The sequence below is a fragment of the Patagioenas fasciata genome, chromosome 6 (genome assembly GCF_037038585.1).
Source record: "Patagioenas fasciata isolate bPatFas1 chromosome 6, bPatFas1.hap1, whole genome shotgun sequence".
In the NCBI taxonomy this organism is placed as follows: Eukaryota; Metazoa; Chordata; class Aves; order Columbiformes; family Columbidae; genus Patagioenas; species Patagioenas fasciata.
In genome coordinates this window covers 1,668,758-1,686,526 of record NC_092525.1, presented here as the reverse complement: position 1 = coordinate 1,686,526, position 17,769 = coordinate 1,668,758, and the positions used below count along the sequence as shown (strand labels likewise).

The 17,769-nt window shown below is 51.2% G+C and overlaps 1 protein-coding gene across 7 annotated transcripts; it reads left to right on the top strand.

The window, feature by feature from the left end:
- Window positions 1-2,537: 2,537 nt before the first annotated feature.
- LOC139828247 (uncharacterized) lies at window positions 2,538-8,482 on the top strand. 7 transcript variants are annotated; one of them, XR_011739635.1, is made up of 5 exons: window positions 2,538-2,761; window positions 4,191-4,584; window positions 5,054-5,165; window positions 6,185-7,262; window positions 7,348-7,802. XR_011739635.1 is itself a non-coding variant. In XM_071809863.1 (4 exons), the coding sequence occupies exons 1-3, from the start codon at window positions 4,674-4,676 to the stop codon at window positions 7,233-7,235; spliced, it is 669 nt and encodes a 222-aa protein (XP_071665964.1). In that variant the 5' UTR covers window positions 4,612-4,673; the 3' UTR covers window positions 7,236-7,262; window positions 7,348-7,802. The 7 variants fall into 7 exon arrangements, 1 of the variants encoding a protein (XP_071665964.1); XR_011739632.1 differs by lacking the exons at window positions 2,538-2,761; window positions 4,191-4,584 and adding an exon at window positions 7,822-8,482 and having other exon boundaries at window positions 4,612-5,165; window positions 6,512-6,610; window positions 7,158-7,262; window positions 7,348-7,373; XR_011739630.1 differs by lacking the exons at window positions 2,538-2,761; window positions 4,191-4,584 and adding an exon at window positions 7,822-8,482 and having other exon boundaries at window positions 4,612-5,165; window positions 6,512-6,610; window positions 7,158-7,262; window positions 7,348-7,476.
- Window positions 8,483-17,769: the final 9,287 nt, after the last annotated feature.

Sequence of the window (17,769 nt, the reverse complement as noted above, 5' to 3'; positions counted from 1 at the left end):
TGCCTCATTTGCTACACCCCTTTACCTGTTTCCCAAATTGATTTAGACTGTATTTACCATTGTAAAAATAGAGCTTTCCCCCTTTAATTTTTGTCATGTATTGTAATTCATAGAGATATTGGAGCCCGTCCTACCTAAACTGTAGAAAAGACAGCAGCCATGTGTATTTTTAAATAAAGATTAAATCAAGTCTGCTAGCTCATTATCTTTAAGCGTTCTACTGTGATCACCTCCCTCCCAAGGTTTTGTGTCTATTGTATCAGGGCCTGACACCCACGGCCACAGTGGATGAATCACCATGGGCACAGCACCAGGACCCGCTTGTTGGTGTCCAGGGTATCCACTCCAGCAGACACTGTTAGTAAAAGAGCACATCATGGAACTGGAGAACCATCGAATTGTGTCATTATACACATTCACTGCTCTTTTTTCTGCTTTATACCCCTGGTAGCTTTTTAAAATGGCACAGTTTGAAAAGGATTTCTGTTTTGGCCCTGCACCCGGAGGCTGATTTTCCTTTTCTAGGGCCTTCCACCCGGTTCACCGCACCCGTGTGATCACTGCGCTGCACGTGGGCAAAATCAGCTGTGCCCTGTGTTTCTCCCGTAAAATAGTAAGAACGCTAATACAATCGTGCCAGGAACTACCTTCACTGTGAATATTTGAAGGAACCCACTGCTAATGTATTGTTAATGGGTACTTGCATTGGGGATTAGATGCAACAAAAATCCATACTTTCTTTTATCCTTTGCTGTACAGGAGGTGGTTGAACTTTTCTATAGCAGATTCAATCACCTGTTGTAAAGCGAGATGGTTGTCTCCTGTGAGGAAGCAGGGTAGATTTACCCATGCTCTATAAGCACCATGGATGAGCTATATAGAGTAACAGCTTAAAAACAAACCAACCGACAACAAGAAGCTAACGATCAAAACAACAAAAGGAAAAAAACCCCAAACAAACCAACCCAAAAGCGCAGAGGCTCCTGAACGCCCCCTCTCAGTGCTGTGATGTCCGTTTCCAGGGAGCCCGTGGGGTGTCCCCACAACCGCAGACACAGGTGACCCGGCTGGGTGGTGCCAGCAGAGAACAGTTGGTGTGACCCAGCCCGCTGCGCTGCCCTGGGAAAGCCGGGGACAAAGGGCCGGGCCGGGGCATGGGGAGGTTGGTTCCAGCTCACGGATCAGCTCACAGCGACTGCGGAAACAGCCCCGAGCCGGGACGGGCCCGGCCGTGTGCTCCTGTCCCCCGCCGCGGGGGTCCTGGCTCTGGACATCGTTGCACAGGATCGTTTGAGAACCGTTCCTGAAGGATGCGCAGCGCCCAGAGCAGCAGCGCCTGCCCGGCTGCTGCTCAGCCGAGGGTAAGGGCTGGAACTGACCCTGTAGCAGCAGCAGAGCTGCCACAGCTGCGGGCGAGCCGAGTTACTGCTGCAGACAAGACACGGGGCACAGGGAGAGGCAATGTATTTTATTAGGACAGAAGGCATCTTTAGGAAAAAAACACATTTTAGCAATGTCGGGCTATTATCTTTTATCAGTGTGTCTGCCATGTGCGCGGCTCTGGGAAAGCGCGTTCGGGGAGCTCAGGCTGCCCACGGGTCAAGAAAAAGCGCCCGCGCTGCGGGGCCCGGGGGGCGCTGCGTGACCGCGCTCGGTGCTGCCGTCTGGTGGCCACCGCCCGGAACTGCAGCTGGGGAGCGGCGCCCGGTGCCCGTGCCGCGGGTAAGAGGGGGACTCTGCCACTGCGGGCGGCGTCGTGCCCGTCAGAAAGGGGGGGGCAGCGGTCGGACGAGCAGCCGGGAAAAAACGAGGCCCCCGGCTCTCCCGGGGAGGCCCCGCTGCGAGGGGAATGGGCGAGGCGGCGGCAGGAGGCGGCGGCGTCTCCTCGGTCCCGGGCACAGGGGAGAGAAACCTGCCAGCCGGAGCTCCTTAGGGCTCTCTCTGTTCACAATGAATTTAAGGGTAGGTGACCACCCGCCCCCCTTGTCAGCGTAAAGCAAAGGAGCGCGGTTTGTTGTTTCCTTTCAAACGCGGCTGCTGGAAGCCGCGCGGGCAAAGGGCGTGGGGGTCCCGGCAGGGCGGAGAGCAGACGGGTGAGGGTGCAGAGCGGGCCAATCAGATGGCGCGGGAAGGCTGGGGGGGGGGGGCGGATCGCTGATAGGCTGCCAAGGCACGTCAATTGCCATTCTGTCCGCCACTCAGATTGCCGGAGGGGCGGGTGTCGGAGGCTCCGTACTGCGCATGAGCAAACTGCGAGTACTGATGGGCCGAGAGAATGGTGATTGACTGGTTCTCGGCAGCCAATCGTGTTGCGGAAGGGGGCGGGTGCTGCTGCCTCCCTACTGTGCATGCCCAAACTGCGAGCGCTGATAGGCGGAGAAAATGGTGATTGACGTGCCTAGGCAGGCTATCATTTTGCCGGAGGGGCGGGCGTTGCTGGCTCCTGGGCACCGGACGGAGCATCCAATAGGAGGACAGTGTGGGGGGGTGGAAAGCAGCCAATCAGCGCGGGTCCTGGCGAGCGGGTCCGTGGTGTCTCGGGGTGGGTACCGGGAATTAACGGGAACGGGGGTCGGGGCGGTTGCGGAGCGGTTGCTGCAACCGGCGCCCGGGGACCTGGAGGTAGGCGGCTCAGGGCAGCCCTTCGTGAGGTCCCCGGAGGCGGCAGAAAGGCAGAGGGGAAGGAGGCGACAGCCGGGAGCCTCCCGCCGCGGGACGGTGGGAGAGTGCGAGGGGAACGGAGTGGCGAAAGAGGCGGCAGGTGACTGCGTCCGCGGCGAGGGTGACCGTGCCGTTGGAACGGGGGGAGTGGGATGGGCCGGCGCGGTGAGGAGGCGTTCGGTTCGGTTTCCCCGCTGCCCTTACGGCCGAGCTGGCGAAGCTGGTGGGAGCGAAGGCGCGGTTGCAGGCTCGGTGGCGTGGCGGGTCGGGCGCCGCTTCGCCGGGAGCTCGGGGCGAGGCCCGGCGGGTTCTGTGTCCTGTACGTGCGGCTTTCGTTCCGCGGCTCTCTGTGTGCTTTTTTGTTTTGTCGCGTTTGTTTTCTGGGGTTTATTTTGCGGGGTTCCCGCGAAACGCGGCACGACCGCTCGCCCGGGGCTGCCGCGGCGGTCTCAGTGCTGCCGCCCTGTGGCGAAACTCGGGTACTGCAGCGCACGGCCGGGGGAAGAGGCGCCGTTTGACCCGAAGCGGTCAGAAGTGCCAGAAACCAACGTCAGAACCGGCAGGAGCTGCGGCTTCGCAGTTCTGTCAGCATTGATCTTAGGACTCTGATTTTGATGCTAGTCGTTTTTACTTACGTTACGCTACAGTGGTCTGTTTGGTACCGCTAGTGGGTAACAAATAATTGTGCTGTACCACAACGCGAGATGATAATATTTCGTAGATTTATACTGCCAAAGAGTTTGCAAGTATATTGAAAAGGGGGGAATTCAAGAGAAGCTACCAAGTTAATGTATACTGCGATGAAGTTATAGAAGATGTACCCTTCATTAACCGGTTCACGTGAGGTAAATGCTTTCTGACCGCCGGCACGATGAGGGGATGTTTTTCACGTTTTAGATCCTTCTGCACGACAAGAGGGAGACAGAAGATTTAATAACACATTGTTTAGAAGCTGAGAGCTTAGTTTATATTTAACTAATAGATGTGTTGTGAGTGAGAAACTAAACATTTATAAGTAACTTCATCAATTATTTCTTAGGCTAGATATATAGTATGTTCAAAATTTAAAGCAATTGTAATTAATATGTAGCAGCTGTGTGACTATAAGCAATGCAAGAGTATCCAGTCGTGGGAGCACTTACAGAGGACGACCCCCAGAGCTCCCCAGTGCAGATGAAAGAAACATTGCCTGCTTAACGGTGTAATTGACTCTGCTGTCAAGCTTATATCTCCGTTTCAGTACAAGCCCATCCCGTGGCCTCACAGGGCTGTGTCCTGTGGCGGTGCTGTGGGGAAGGGGCGAGATGCTTTCCTGCACCGGTGGATGTGTTTGCTTTTATGCTGAGCGTGTCCTAAACGGTGTCAGTTTGTCTTAATGCTGTCTGGCGTTGCTGCAGTTGCTCTGGTTTTTTGAGGATGCCTTGTGTTTTGAGGTGGCCCGTTTCCCTCGAATCCTCCGTTAGCTCAGCTGCTCTCCTGTCCCTTCTTCTGACTAATTCCTCTGCTTTCTCCTGCTCTACTTTTTTCAGAGGCTGAACTCTAATTTGGAATTTCTGTGTTTCTGAGGGGGAGCTGTGAACGCCCGATGCTCAGCAGACCCCCCAGCCCAGGCGGGGAATGGAACCTGGGGAGCAGCACCCAGGTGGGAGACGCGGCGCCGTCCTCCGTCCCCAGCGTGCGGGAGAGGAGCAGGAGGCGACAGCCGGCCGGGGGCAGACGCCGGGTGCGTCCCCAGCTCGCCAGAGCTCCCGCCAAGCCTCCTCCCGCGGCCCCGCTCGCCCCGTGCAGCCGCCCCCAGCTCCGGCAGCTCCTGCGAACCCGTCCCGTGTTCCTGGGCCGCTCCCAAGACCCGTCGTGAAGGCAGCAAGCCGGCCCTCGGCACCTCTCCGGTGGCCCCTGCGGAAGGAGCAGGCTGGGGCAGGGGTGAGCTACGGTGCTAACGGCCGCTGCTTCTTCTCTCCCTCTCCCAGAGGCCGCGCTGAGGATGTGGCCGTTCACTCCCAGCCCGGGGGATGCCGTTGGCTGCGCCCGCCTCGGGCTGGCGAGGCTCGTCTGGCAGCGTGGCGGGAGAAGGGACAGGGGAGCACGTCCCGTGCGTGGACGGGGGCTGCTGCTGCTGGAGCCAGAGAGGTTGGGGAGAGGTAAAGAGGAAGAAATGCGGGGCCGTCGGCCCAATGTCCGCTTCCTGCAGCGGGCGAGAGAGCGAGCCCCTCTCTCCGGGTGGCGAAGGCTCCCTCTGCGCGGCGTGTGGCGGGCCGGGGGCCAACGTGCGCGGCAGGGTCCGTGCGCGTATCCTGGAGCGGGACGGCTGCCTGGCGAGCGAGCCAGCGAGGCTCCATGTCCCCGAAGCCTCGTCTCGTAGGAGCCCTGACACCCCACCGTGTTCTCCTAGGCTGAGGACGGCCGAGCGCCCCGAGTTACCGGAGAGGAAGGGAGGAGAGAAGGAGACGGGAGCGTCTGAGCTGTTAGAAGCCTCCTGGCAGCCACCGAAAGCGAGAGCCGCTGTGAGTCCCTGGCCCTCGGGGCCTCGTCCCCGGCTTGTGTGTCCTGGTGCCTCCCTGCCCCTCCTTGGTGGTGGTTTTGGTTTATTATTATTATTTTAAAATTTTGCTTCCCTATACCTCTCCTTTTCTCTCTATTTTTGTGTCCTGCTCCATCTTCTATAGCTGTTTTTCCCTTTTCCATATCTTTGTCTTGATCTGCATCAGTCTCTTTTTTTCCCCACAGTTTCTCTGGCCTGTTCCCTGCTGTTCTTTTCTTCTCAGTACCTGTACGTGCAGCTCTTATCTCCCACCTTCCTATCTCTCTTCTTCCTGCCTTGCCCTTCTCTCTCTATTCGTTTGTCTTGCTCACTGTTGCTGGCGTTTCTTGTTCAGCATCTCAGCGTTCCATTCCTCCTTCCTGTTCATCTCTTATTCTTTCTGACCTTTAATGCTGCTCCCTGTCCCATTGTTTCTCGCTGTATCCCTGTGTCCTGCTCCCTACCCACAGTCATATTCTTCCCTGTCCTGTTGGCCATCCCAGGTTTCTTCCTCCATCTCCATCCTCGCTCCATCTCTTGGTCCTGCTCCCTACCCACCCCGGTTCCTGTTTCTCTGCCCTTCTTCTTGTCTTACTCCTGGTTTCTCTGTCCTCTTCCCTCTTTGTTTTTGTTTCTCTGTCGCTCTGCCCTGCTCCCTGTCACTGCGTTTCCTCCTTCCTGTCTCTGTCCCGCAGCCCGGCGCCCACTTCTCCTTTGTCTGTCTCTGCCACTGCCCATTCTAGGATTTTTCCCACCGTCTCTGTCTCCTGCTCCTTGTCTCTCATTTTGGCCTCTTCTTCCCTTTGCCCTGCTCCCTGGCCCTTTTGCCCCTCTCTCTGTGTCACCTTGTCTTGCTCCCTGTCCCTATCTTTCTCTGGCAAGCTTACCCTCCTTTTCAAAGGAATCACAAAATCACTTTGTTGGAAAAGATAACTGCAATTTAAAATATCTTTACCCTTTGAAGAAACAGCCTGGAAAAGATAATTTTTTTTTTTTTTCCAGTGGGGCGGTTCACGAGGACGGATGGGCTGCTGGGCTCTTCAATGACAGCATCCAGGGCGAGGAAGGAAATCTTGGCTATACTTGGGTGATATCTGTGTCTGTGTTCTGTGTGTATCTGGGAAAATGTGTTCTAGGGAACTCAGACTGCCAATGAGTCAAAAATGGCCTGGTTATCCAAGAAACGCAAACGCTCCAGTGGCCGTATCAACAGCTGTACTGAAGATGGTGCAAAATACTTTTTTCTGCACTCAACTGTAGCCTTCACAAGAAAAAAGGAAGTGTCAGGTTCCTCTCCAGCTTTGTTCTGAAGGGCTTTTCCTCTTTCAGCTGGATGTCTGCTGCCACCGTTTCACCGCGGTTGCCCCGTCTTCTGCTACAGAAGTACCAGACAGACAGAAGGAATCCAGAGCGGTCTGCCCGTACAAGGTACGGCTAGGACGCGTGTCTGCACTTTTCCTGAGGTACTTGTAGAGTGGACTTTAAAGTTAACATTAAGAATGCACTGACTCTCCTTCTATATTTTTAATACGAAATATTTTACCAGGAGTACTAAAAATAAGGTCTGTTCTGGAGCACGGTACACCTGTGCAGAGCTCACCTCCCTCTGGTTATTTTCTCTTCCTGAAAGCATAATCTTCTGTTTCTGTGGGCTTACTATTGAATGATACTATGGAAATGATTTTGTACTAAAAGAGGAAAGGAGGTGTTTGTAAGAGTTCAGATGTCCAGAAGAAACAACCTGATTCAATGACAAATGCTTTGTTCTTTTTCACTCAATAGGTTTTTAAAATATCTTAGAATAGTACTCAAAAAGCTGACAGAGATACAGGCACCTGGGCAAATCGGTTTTGTTCTGCGTGTTTGCCAGGTGTTCCCAAGAAGCACTTTCAGCCTCGTAACTGGTGCCGGTGAGTCCATGTGTGGTTTGGATGAGTTATTGTTTCAATAGTGACTTTTTTCTCTTAACCTACAGTGTGTAGTTCTGACTTCAGTTGGTAAGAAATCTTCCAAAACGGCAGCATTCCTCATTCCAAGAAGCTGCATTTTATGAACCTGCCCTCCGAGTGGATCTTCCCAGGTGATGTAGTGGGCAGTGGCCTCATCAACAACAGGACTGTTCATTTTCTTTGAAACAACCAACCAAAGTCCATTTCCTTCCGCAGAGCCCAGCACAGCAGGCCTGGCAAAGGTTGGTGGCACCGCTGGGCTTTGGGTTCCCGGTTGCGACAGTCGAGCTGTCACGGTCACAGAAACGTGTTCCCCTGTGTGCTGCAGTGCAGCCAAAAGTGTTCGTGAGTCTGACGCTCCTTTTTCGTAGCCTTATGCTGCACTGCAGGAATGGGGATATTTATTTATTTTTTAAAGTAAACCCATGTCTTCTATCTCAGTGATTTTCCTATCAATGAAACTTAAAGCAAATAAAATGGTCTAATTTACATGTTGACTTCCATAGTTAAGAGTAATTGTTGAGTAGGTGCAGCATATAATTTATTAGGTGTACTTAAGCAGATGGGTATTTGTTCTAAAAACTGAAAAAGAGAGGCAACTGGATGCTATGAGTGTTTCCCCAATATTTGACAGCGTGCTCTGACGTACTTTGTTTCTGTCTGGCTCTCAGTGGCACTTTTCCCTGGCAGGTCGGGGTGTCCCTCGTGCTTGAGCCGTGCAGCTGGCCACGTGTCCCTGCTCATCGTGCCACACGCCAAGTGTGAATCGATAGCTCTGTCTAAATATACATAAATGTAATAATATGATTGTAACAATATGCCAACATCTGCAAGTCTAGAAAGATATTTGTGTCCAAAGAGAAGGCTAAACAGGTGCGTAAGTATAAATGGATATTCTAGATAATAAGTGGTGATATATATAAGCATAAACAGATATTCTGTATAAGTTTAAGCAGATATATACATGTAAATGCATACGCAAGTGTGTAGATGTCTAAGTAGATATATATTACAGTGGAAATAGATGATGTATATGAATCAAATATATTCCCTAAATACATACGTATGTGTAAAAAGAGACATAGGAGTCAATGTCAGTGATGTACAAGGTTTTTAAAATGCAAAGAAATTCTGTTTATAGAAAGGATTAAAAAACTCATCCTTACCCGGAAATGTCTCTGGCGGGTGCACTTGAGGGAAAGGCCTGAGCTGCCCCCAGGGAGCAGAACGGCACCCGCACCTGGTCAGCGGTGGGAGCAGGGGCTGGGGGGCTCTGTGTGCGAGCCAGACGCTTCGTTCCATAACTGCGGCAGCCGGGGAGCTGCTGCGAGCTCTCTGCTGAGTGACTGACTGTGTGGTGATGGTTTTTACTACTCACAGGGCACTGGGCGAGCCCCATTTAGTTTTCTTGTAATCTAACTTAAGTAAAAGCGTACTGAATAGAATTAATCACCCGACTTACAAGGCTGTGTGTCGTCTTTGTGTTTGTGGTTTGTTTTTTTTTTTTTTTGAATACGCTCTCTGCTTCATGTTGCTGGGAAAACCGTGTGCTGTAAAGTTCTGCTCATATTTACCAAAAGCAACTACAGGTTACACTGGACATCTGTGAGATCAGGTGTGGTTTGTACTTCGCAGGGAAAGAAACAGAAAACAGGAAAAGAAATAGAACGAGAATTAATAGAAGTAGAAATAGTAGAAATAGATGGGGTCGAATAGAAACAGAACAGAGCAGAGCGTCGTGCCGGATATGCAAATCTCCTCGGGGCTTGGGCAGGGAGGTGAGTAGGCGGGGAGAATGCAAATTGAGATTCGAAGCCTGCAAATCAGATTGCGAGAGATAAGAGGAGGGGCGGGGCGCGTGGGAACGACAGGCGGGGCGAGGATGGGGCGGAGAAATGCAAATCAGAGGCGTGGCTACGCAAATAGGGCACTAGAGAGCTCGAACGGGCCGCCGGGAGGTTCCGCCGAGGAGGGTTCTCTGGGTGGGGTGGTTCTCTAGAGCGGATTTTCTGTTCCGCGTTGTCCCGGGTGGCTCGTTTGCTGTGGGTGATCCCGGGTGGTCACCCCGGTGCAGGTCACCCCCGCACGCACGCGCACGTTCAGCCCCGGTTCCGCGCATGCGCGGTGGCGCCCCGGTGCTCCCGCGGTGCACCGGCCGCCGGGTGTCGCTGGTGCTGCCGCCCGGTGGCCACAGCGCGGTACTGCAGCCCGGCGCGGGGAGTGCGGCATCAGGCTCAAACCAGAGCTCAAGCCCTGCGCTTGTGGGACGGCCTAGTAGAGCTGGGCTTCGGTTTGGAGGAGTTTTAATGCACGTGTTAAATTCCAGAGGAAAACTTTGTCTAGTCAGTTAATTGATACGGTTTTAGTGGCATGTATTACATGTTAATATACAAAGCAGGGTTACAGTGTTCTGTAACATGCATAGGAGGACGTATATTTAAGACAATTCTAGATGTAAACAAGCATTATGGTTCTTATTGGGATATTTTGGCATCTAAACTCTTAAATGGGGGAAAACGTGTGAAGCTCCTGCTAGAACCGCTGCAGAGTGGTGAAGAATGAATGTGGGACAGATCACGTTTAGATGCTTCACTCCTGTCACTTTCAGTCCATAAAGAAGCCAAATAACATGTTTGTGATTTATAAACGTTACTTTAATGTTCATGGTTTTTGCAGGTCACACATCCCAGGGTCTCAGCTGCTGCAGTTCACATAATGTACAGTGAACAGGAGGCGCTGGGTGTCCCCAAAGCGCGCTTCAAATCTGTAGGGTACTCTAACCTGGAACCCTCATTTGACATTTACCGTCTTTGGTTTTCTGAGTGTATTCAACTAAGTAGTAGTTTATTTTTAATGCATCATATTCAATTTATGTTAAAACACTTTCTTTCTAATCTGTGAAAGTATGCAACGTGACTCAATATGTTTGAATTGTGATTATTGGCCAGGTGACACGTAGTGGAAATAATCTTTATTATGATAGTGATGTTTTTCTCAAGGATTTTGCTAAGAAAAGCGAATTTCTCAGATTAAATGGGTAGAAGTCAGCCAATACCTTTTTCAAAGAATGTGAGTTTGTCTCTACCTCTGTGACTAGTTGGAAGTATTCGGGTGTACATAATGTATACATTAAAAACAAATAAAGGCATCACTGATGTTCTGTTGTTGTGTATGGGTGTTTTTTCCTGTTGCTTCATAGTGGTCCAGACAAACTAAACAGAACACAACAGCAGAGTATGAGTCAGTGCACCTGGAGCTGGATCGTGTCATCTTGATCTTCATCAAGAGACGTGTGATTCAATCACACTAAAAGAATATTACCAAATTGATATATGTCCACCTGTAAAATAATCGCTACATGCTTCGGTACAGTCTGTGTAGTTATGACAACATAATTTAGATAGCAGCAATTTTTAACCTGTTTTTTCCCTGGTAAATAATTTGTGAAGATAGAATGGAAGAAAAAGATTAACAAAAGTTTCACTAAATAATTGTGTTCATAAAAAAAAAAATAGATTTTGTTATGATTTCCATTCAATTTCTGATCTGTTTACTTTTGTTTTACAGTTATCTCAAAATTCCTGGATACAGAGCAACTACTTTCCATTTCGGCACAGGTTCCAAAGCAGGATAAGGTATGTTTCAAAATGCACCTTAGATGAGCAGTTACCTGGCTATATATAAGTGTGGCACCTATGCATGATATGGTAGGAAAAAGACTGCGAGGTTTTTCGTGCAGATGTTCTGTGTTCCCCCCGCACAGCACCGGACAGAAAACGAAGCACGTCCTGGCAAAGCATCAGCCAGAACAGTGTCTGGCAGCCCCTTCTGCGGGCGGTTCTCACCTCGGCCCGTGCTTTTCTGCTGGGCTGTGAATGCAAGGAGCAGCAATGTAGTGAAGAACTGATTCCTGTGAAGTTTTCCCAGGGTCCTGTCTTAGGGATTAAAAGAGTGCCCTGCTCTTATCTGTCACCTTCAATCACATGTCTTACCAGGTGCACCAAAATGAAATGTGGATAAAAGCGCTTATTGCTAAAAGCATAAATAGACAATAGAGCTATAAATGCTTATAACAAGAGAGTTTCCTTGAAGGACAAGCAATAGTTGGTGTGTTGATGTTAAAGCTTCATCAGGAAGGCATTTTCTTGCTCAGCGCAGGTTCAGTCTGTGAGCGCGTTGTGCCCCGTGTTGCAGCCCCTGGAGCCTCAGGAGCTGGTGAACAGGGGAGGCTCCGTCACAGAGCGCCCGGGAGAGCTACTGAATGTTCTTCAGGTTCATGTTCCTTACAACCCCCTCTTTCCCCCTCAGGATTTATAGAGAATTTCACCTCTGAAGTCTTCTGGGAGCTGGAGACAGACAGAATCTTTGCCTTGAAAATCACTCCAGTGATCACTTCAGGATCTTTCAGAGAGAGATTTTGTTCATCAGACCTTGTCTTGTATATTGATCTGTACGTTAACACATGCACTACAAATATCAAACCAAGATAAACACGTGTAGCTCACTACTGGGTCTGGGTTAGACCAGACACAGCAGTAACCGCTGTGCGCCTGAGGCAGCGGAACCTCAGCTTTTTTCTACCAAGCATATTGTAACCGTTCCATTATAAGTTGCATTTGCCTGCTGTACCTGAGTAGGATATTTCTGCCAATGCGTTGGAGGCTTCTGCTTGCCTGTGTTCGTGCTGGTGTGCCAGCATCCTAGGGACTTACAACTTTGTCACCTCTCCGTGTCTTCTCGCGGACTGACTTGACTGCTTACTCAATGACTTATCTAATGCCAGTTAAAGCAATCAGGTACAGGCTCGGTCAAGGTTGTAGTAAATGCAGAAAAATCTCTTTAATGACACATTAGAAAGCTGAATGTTTGTTGCTCCCAGCTTTCATTGCAGAGATCTGTAACACGAAGGAAAGATCAGGTGCGTGACTAAAGCTGGCTGGATGTCTTCGTGTATACAGAGGACCATGCACACCGAACTTGTAACTGCGCTGTTTCCAATCGCAACTGGCCACAATATAGCAGAGCATGTTATCAATGTTAATTCAAGAGCTAACTCCATTGCTTTTATTAAATGCTGGATTGACCTATTCAGTGTGTTCCACTCTCCATACAAGTTTTCATTGCAGAATGTCCCCAGCTGTCCGTGTGTGGGAGGTGACTCCGATTCAGGTCCCCTTAGTTAGAAAAGAGTATATGGGGTGCTCAAGGACCATAAACAAAAAAACCCCAACACCTTTTATTTTGCAGCTTGGCCCAAGTAGCAGGAAGATTTACGCTGCTTAAGCCAAATTGGTGAACAGTTTAACAGCCAAAGGGTTTACACAAAGGAGTTTTGTGGCTCTAAGCCTTAGGTTATACTGCTCATAGAGGGAGAGGAGATGAAATAAGGGTGTAGGAAAGGAAAAGAGAAGCAAAGAAGGAGAACGAAAGGCCCGTCCCCTCCCATGTCAGCCCGCGGCCTTTGTCTGCGGGCCTCGGCTGGTGTTGGGATGTAAATCGCGATTCACCTTCTCCTGAGTGCCCCATCTGCTGCTGGACACGGTGTCCATACGGGATTGTTTTCGCTCTGAGTGACCCATTGCTGCGGGATGAGCTGTTGTTGCCATAATGTCTGAGACATAATTCTGTTGAGTCTCTGGCGCAGGAGGCAGATGGTGCTTGTCTGAAAAACCCCCAGTTTCAATCACTCCAAGTGTTCATGGTTTGTTCAACGTGAACGTTCTCTCATCCTAAGGGGGACTGTCAATTGGCAATCTTGGTGAGATGCCTTACTGGAGAAATCGTGTCATCGGTGAAATCAAGTGCTTCCTCTTATGAAATCTGTGTATATAAGCAAATTAAAGGTATCTGGACAAAACAAAACATCCTTAAGAGACCCTCCTGTCTCAGTCATTCTGGCTGGGGTCTGAGTGGCTGGAACATGAGGGTGGGCAGGATCAGGGCAGTGAGCAGCAGGGAACACCAAGAGTCACTCATCCTTTCTTCTCAGGACAGCACCGCACTGTGATCATCTGCAGTGCTCAGAATCCTGTGATTTAACAGCACAAATTCTTCTATCATGCAATAGTTCCCACATCTGGTATCTTCTCAGCCAGGAACAAGATGGGTTTAGGGAGGGGATTGCAGATGTAAAGCGTTACCTGCAGTGTGTGGAAAGAAGATGCTCAGAGCCATGAACTGGTTGAGAACTGGGGGTCCCCGGTCTGCAGTTGGTGTTTTGTCTGCTCATCAGACACTGGCGCTAAGTGCTCAAGCAAACTTTCCTTTCCACAGCCAGGCCCACCTGGGAGTTGGTTGAATGCATGAGCTGTCTTTAAAGAACACGTGAATTTATCTGATTCTCCGCTGGATTTTTTTCCCCCGTAGCTTTATGCCACCAGATTTGTTGCATTAATATGTTACTTACATAATTCCCTGCAGACCCACCTCTCAAGCCTCTTGTCATGTTACTTACCTGACACATTCAATGCCTATACATCTCAGTAACAGTGTGCATCTTTGTACAACACAAACATGTGCGTGTGTGTATGCACATAAAGGTATGTAATTTGGGTCAAATCTTTATTTGCTGTATGTAGGTATGATAACACAACTTGCAGAAAAACACAACCTACCAATAAAAACAAGTTTCAGCTTAGGCTTTAGGTGGGTGTCTCTGGTCTGTCATTGCTGGTTTTGTGCTGATCTTCTTTCTGTCTCCATTCACTGGAATCACATCCTCCGTTCAACTGCTGCAAGTCTGCACAGCCAGTCTGTTCAAGACAGCCAGTTTAAGCGTATTCTATTTAAAAGAAAGAAGTCTTTGGACACTCTGAGTTTACAGCTCTGTTCCGAAAGGGCACAAGTTAATACAGGTGGATCAACATTATGTAAATGCCATAGGACAAAATGTGGCTACTGTTGTTTATCTGCTACAATTTCTGCAGCATTTTCAGACAATTTTAGAAGTAGACTCTTGTAAGGAATCCAGGATCTTGTGCTTACCTGCATATTGCTCATTCTGCACATTGTCTTCAATTAATGCTGACCTGAGGTATTTATCTGCAGTACAACACAGTGTAGATACTAAATCAGGTCTGGAAGCCATCTCAGGAGATGTATTAGCTCATAATTACATCAAAAATAGAAGGAATGCTACTTCCTTGTTTCCTGTGCTTATTGTAATAAGGCACATATGTGGTAGCAAGAGTTCGTGACCCCCATACTTCATATGCTTATAGCAGTGTACAAATAAGTTATTAAAATTAAACTGGCTTTCAGATCTTCTGTTTTAATTACTTTTCCAATTTGACTCTTTGTGTTTTTCTTTATCACTGGAGTCCAACCCCACTCACTGTCCCACGACTGGGGACTCCAGACAAGGCGACACAGACGTGGGGGTGGCTGCACAGTGGAGCTCAGCGGACTTGAGAACCACTCAGCTGGTGTGAGGATCAGAGACGTACAAAGCAACTTTGCTTTTTAAATGATGAGGATGATGTGCTTTGTTTTGGAAGACATCAGATTTTGAATGTTTAAGGAAGCTGTAACTACCTCGATGTTTCCTTCTTACCGCAGTCGGATTTCTGGTTCTGTCTGTCGAGTTGTGCTCCTCTCCCGCACCAAGTGGTGATCGTGGGGCTCAGGGTGAGGGGGGGCAAGGAGGGCGGGGGTGTCCGTGGACTTGAATAAGTTTTGTTTGGGGTTTTTTAGACGCCTCTGTTGACACATTGTATAAAAACTGATTGCTGCAGTGCTAATGAATGAACAGGAGGATAAGCAACAGATTTGAGAACCTGTTTGGGTTTTGGTTTATTGAAAAATTATTATTTAACTCAAAAAGCAATAAGATCTTGCAGTGGTCTTCTAATACTTACTGGTAGCTTTTTAATGTACTGGTTTGGAACTTTGAGATTATATTTGATATGAAGTGGCTGTTCCATCGTGGAATATTGCAGGAGTAAACTGTTGCATTTCAGCATTCCTGGCAGATCTGCAGCTTGATAAAGACCTGAGGCTGTTTAGTTTAATCAGACTTTTGTAGATCCCACCTTCACTGTTCAAAGCACTGGCTGTCAATGTGTTTTCTGGTGTTGTCACTTCTTTCTGAACAAAGACGACAGAGGTACACAGCTCTACTGGTATTGTCTGTTTTATTTAAACATGGAACTTTAACTTGAAAGCTTAGAGAGCTGTGGTCTGTGGTATATCTTTGTAATGTTTGTAAATTCTTATGCAGATACTCTTATGCCAACCAGCACGGAACTTTTGTGAGTGTGAACTGCTGTGCAGTTAGAAGAAAGAAAGGTGTGTGAGCTAAACCAGCAGGAAGGCTGCAGCCGTGTAACCTGGGGGGCGCAAACGGCACGAAACGGGCTGCAGCGGCGGAGCCCTCGGTCCCGGGCTGTCCCGGGCAGGCGGCAGAGCCCTCGGTCCCGGGCAGACGCAGCCTGAAAGCTCCCGGCCCCGCCCTGCGGGCGGACAGCGCCGCTCTGCAGCCGCCGGTGGCTCCGGGACGGGAGGCGAGGGGCAGGGGGGGCCAGTGCCGGGCGCGGAGGCGGGGTGGGGGGGGCGCAGCCCGGTGGCGGACGCGGATGGGATTGGCTCCTGCGCGGGATGGGCGGGGACACGCTGCGTAAGTGCGCGGGCCGCGGAGCGCGTGCCGGAGGGGCGGCGGCTGGAGCAGCGCGCGAGGAAGGGCGGGGCCGGCGGTGAGCGAGGGGCGGGCGGACAGCGGGGAGACTGGACGGGGCGGCCCGGGACCGGCTGAGGGGCGAGGCTGGAGGGTGACAGACGGGCTGGTTTCGGAAGGAGGAAGGCGAGGGGCAGCCAGCCGCAACAGCGCGGCCCCAGGCCGGGGCGAGGGGGAAGCACGCGGGCGGCTGTGAGGGAAGGGAGCCCCGCGCTGAGCGGTGCGCGGGGCTCGGGCGGGGCCGTGGGGCGGAGGGGGAGCCCCCGTAGTGACACAGGACAGAGGGAGGAAAGCGAGCGGGAGGGGGCAGCGGCGGGTCGGGAGCGCCAAGGGGGGGCGCGAGGGGCGGGGGGGGCCGGGAACGGAGGGAGCGGCGGAGGAACCTGAGGGCGGGACGGTGCGGGAGGAGCTTAGGCGGGAAAAGCTGAGGTACCTCGGGGAGGGGATGATATCGGGGGAGGCTTTGACAGGAAAGGCTGAGGTAGCTCGGGGAGGGGATGATATCGGGGGAGGCTTTGACAGGAAAGGCTGAGGTACCTCGGGGAGGGGATGATATCGGGGGAGGCTTTGACGGGAAAGGCTGAGGTACCTCGGGGAGGGGATGATATCGGGGGAGGCTTTGACAGGAAAGGCTGAGGTACCTCGGGGAGGGGATGATATCGGGGGAGGCTTTGACGGGAAAAGCTGAGGTACCTCGGGGAGGGGATGATATCGGGGGAGGCTTTGACGGGAAAGGCTGAGGTACCTCGGGGAGGGGATGATATCGGGGGAGGCTTTGACAGGAAAGGCTGAGGTACCTCGGGGAGGGGATGATATCGGGGGAGGCTTTGACGGGAAAGGCTGAGGTACCTCGGGGAGGGGATGATATCGGGGGAGGCTTTGACGGGAAAGGCTGAGGTACCTCGGGGAGGGGATGATATTGGGGGAGGCTTTGACAGGAAAGGCTGAGGTACCTCGGGGAGGGGATGATATCTGGGGAGGCTTTGACAGGAAAGGCTGAGGTACCTCGGGGAGGGGATGATATCGGGGGAGGCTTTGACGGGAAAGGCTGAGCTACCTCGGGGAGGGGATGATATCGGGGGAGGCTTTGACGGGAAAGGCTGAGGTACCTCGGGGAGGGGATGATATTGGGGGAGGCTTTGACGGGAAAGGCTGAGGTACCTCAGGGAGGGGATGATATTGGGGGAGGCTTTGACGGGAAAGGCTGAGGTACCTCAGGGAGGGGATGATATTGGGGGAGGCTTTGACGGGAAAGGCTGAGGTACCTCAGGGAGGTGATGACATCGGGGGAGTCTTTGGCGGGAAAGGGTGAGGGACTTAAAGGAGAGGATGGAAGGGAGAGAGGTTTTGGTGGTAAAGGCTGAGGTACCTCAGGGAGGAGATGGCATCGCAGAGGCTGCAGTGGGAAATGCTGAGGTAGCTCTGGGACGGGATGGCACTAAGGTGTGGTTTCAAAGGGAAATGCTGAGGTACTTTGAGGAAAGGATGCTGGGCTAGGAACTATGAACACATCAGATCGGTTAAGAGAATGTTGATGACAGAAATTTCTACAGTAAAGTATTCCAGCAAAGACAGGGAGATGAGCAAAACTTATATCAGGACTCCTAGGATTCCTGCAGGTTAGGGGTCAGGGATGATGAGGTTGTTAACTCGGTCCTAACTTTTTCTTTCTTTCCCTCTCTTGCAGCACCAGACTGAATGGAGAAGCAAGTGGATGGGAAGTTCCTGCGCCACGACACAGACCACATTTATTACTCTCGCCCTCCGAGACCCGGAGAACCAAACCGTTCCCATCGTGCCTTGAAGCAGCCTCTGCTCACGCGCTTCTCCCAGGGAGAAGGCAGAATGGCAGTAGCTCGCCACGTTATACCACAGGGTGCACACTCTGCAGCTTTCAAGCCCAGCTCTGCGTTAGCTCACCCCTGCAATTTTGCACCGCCCACGCAAATTTGAGTTGTCGCTGGTTG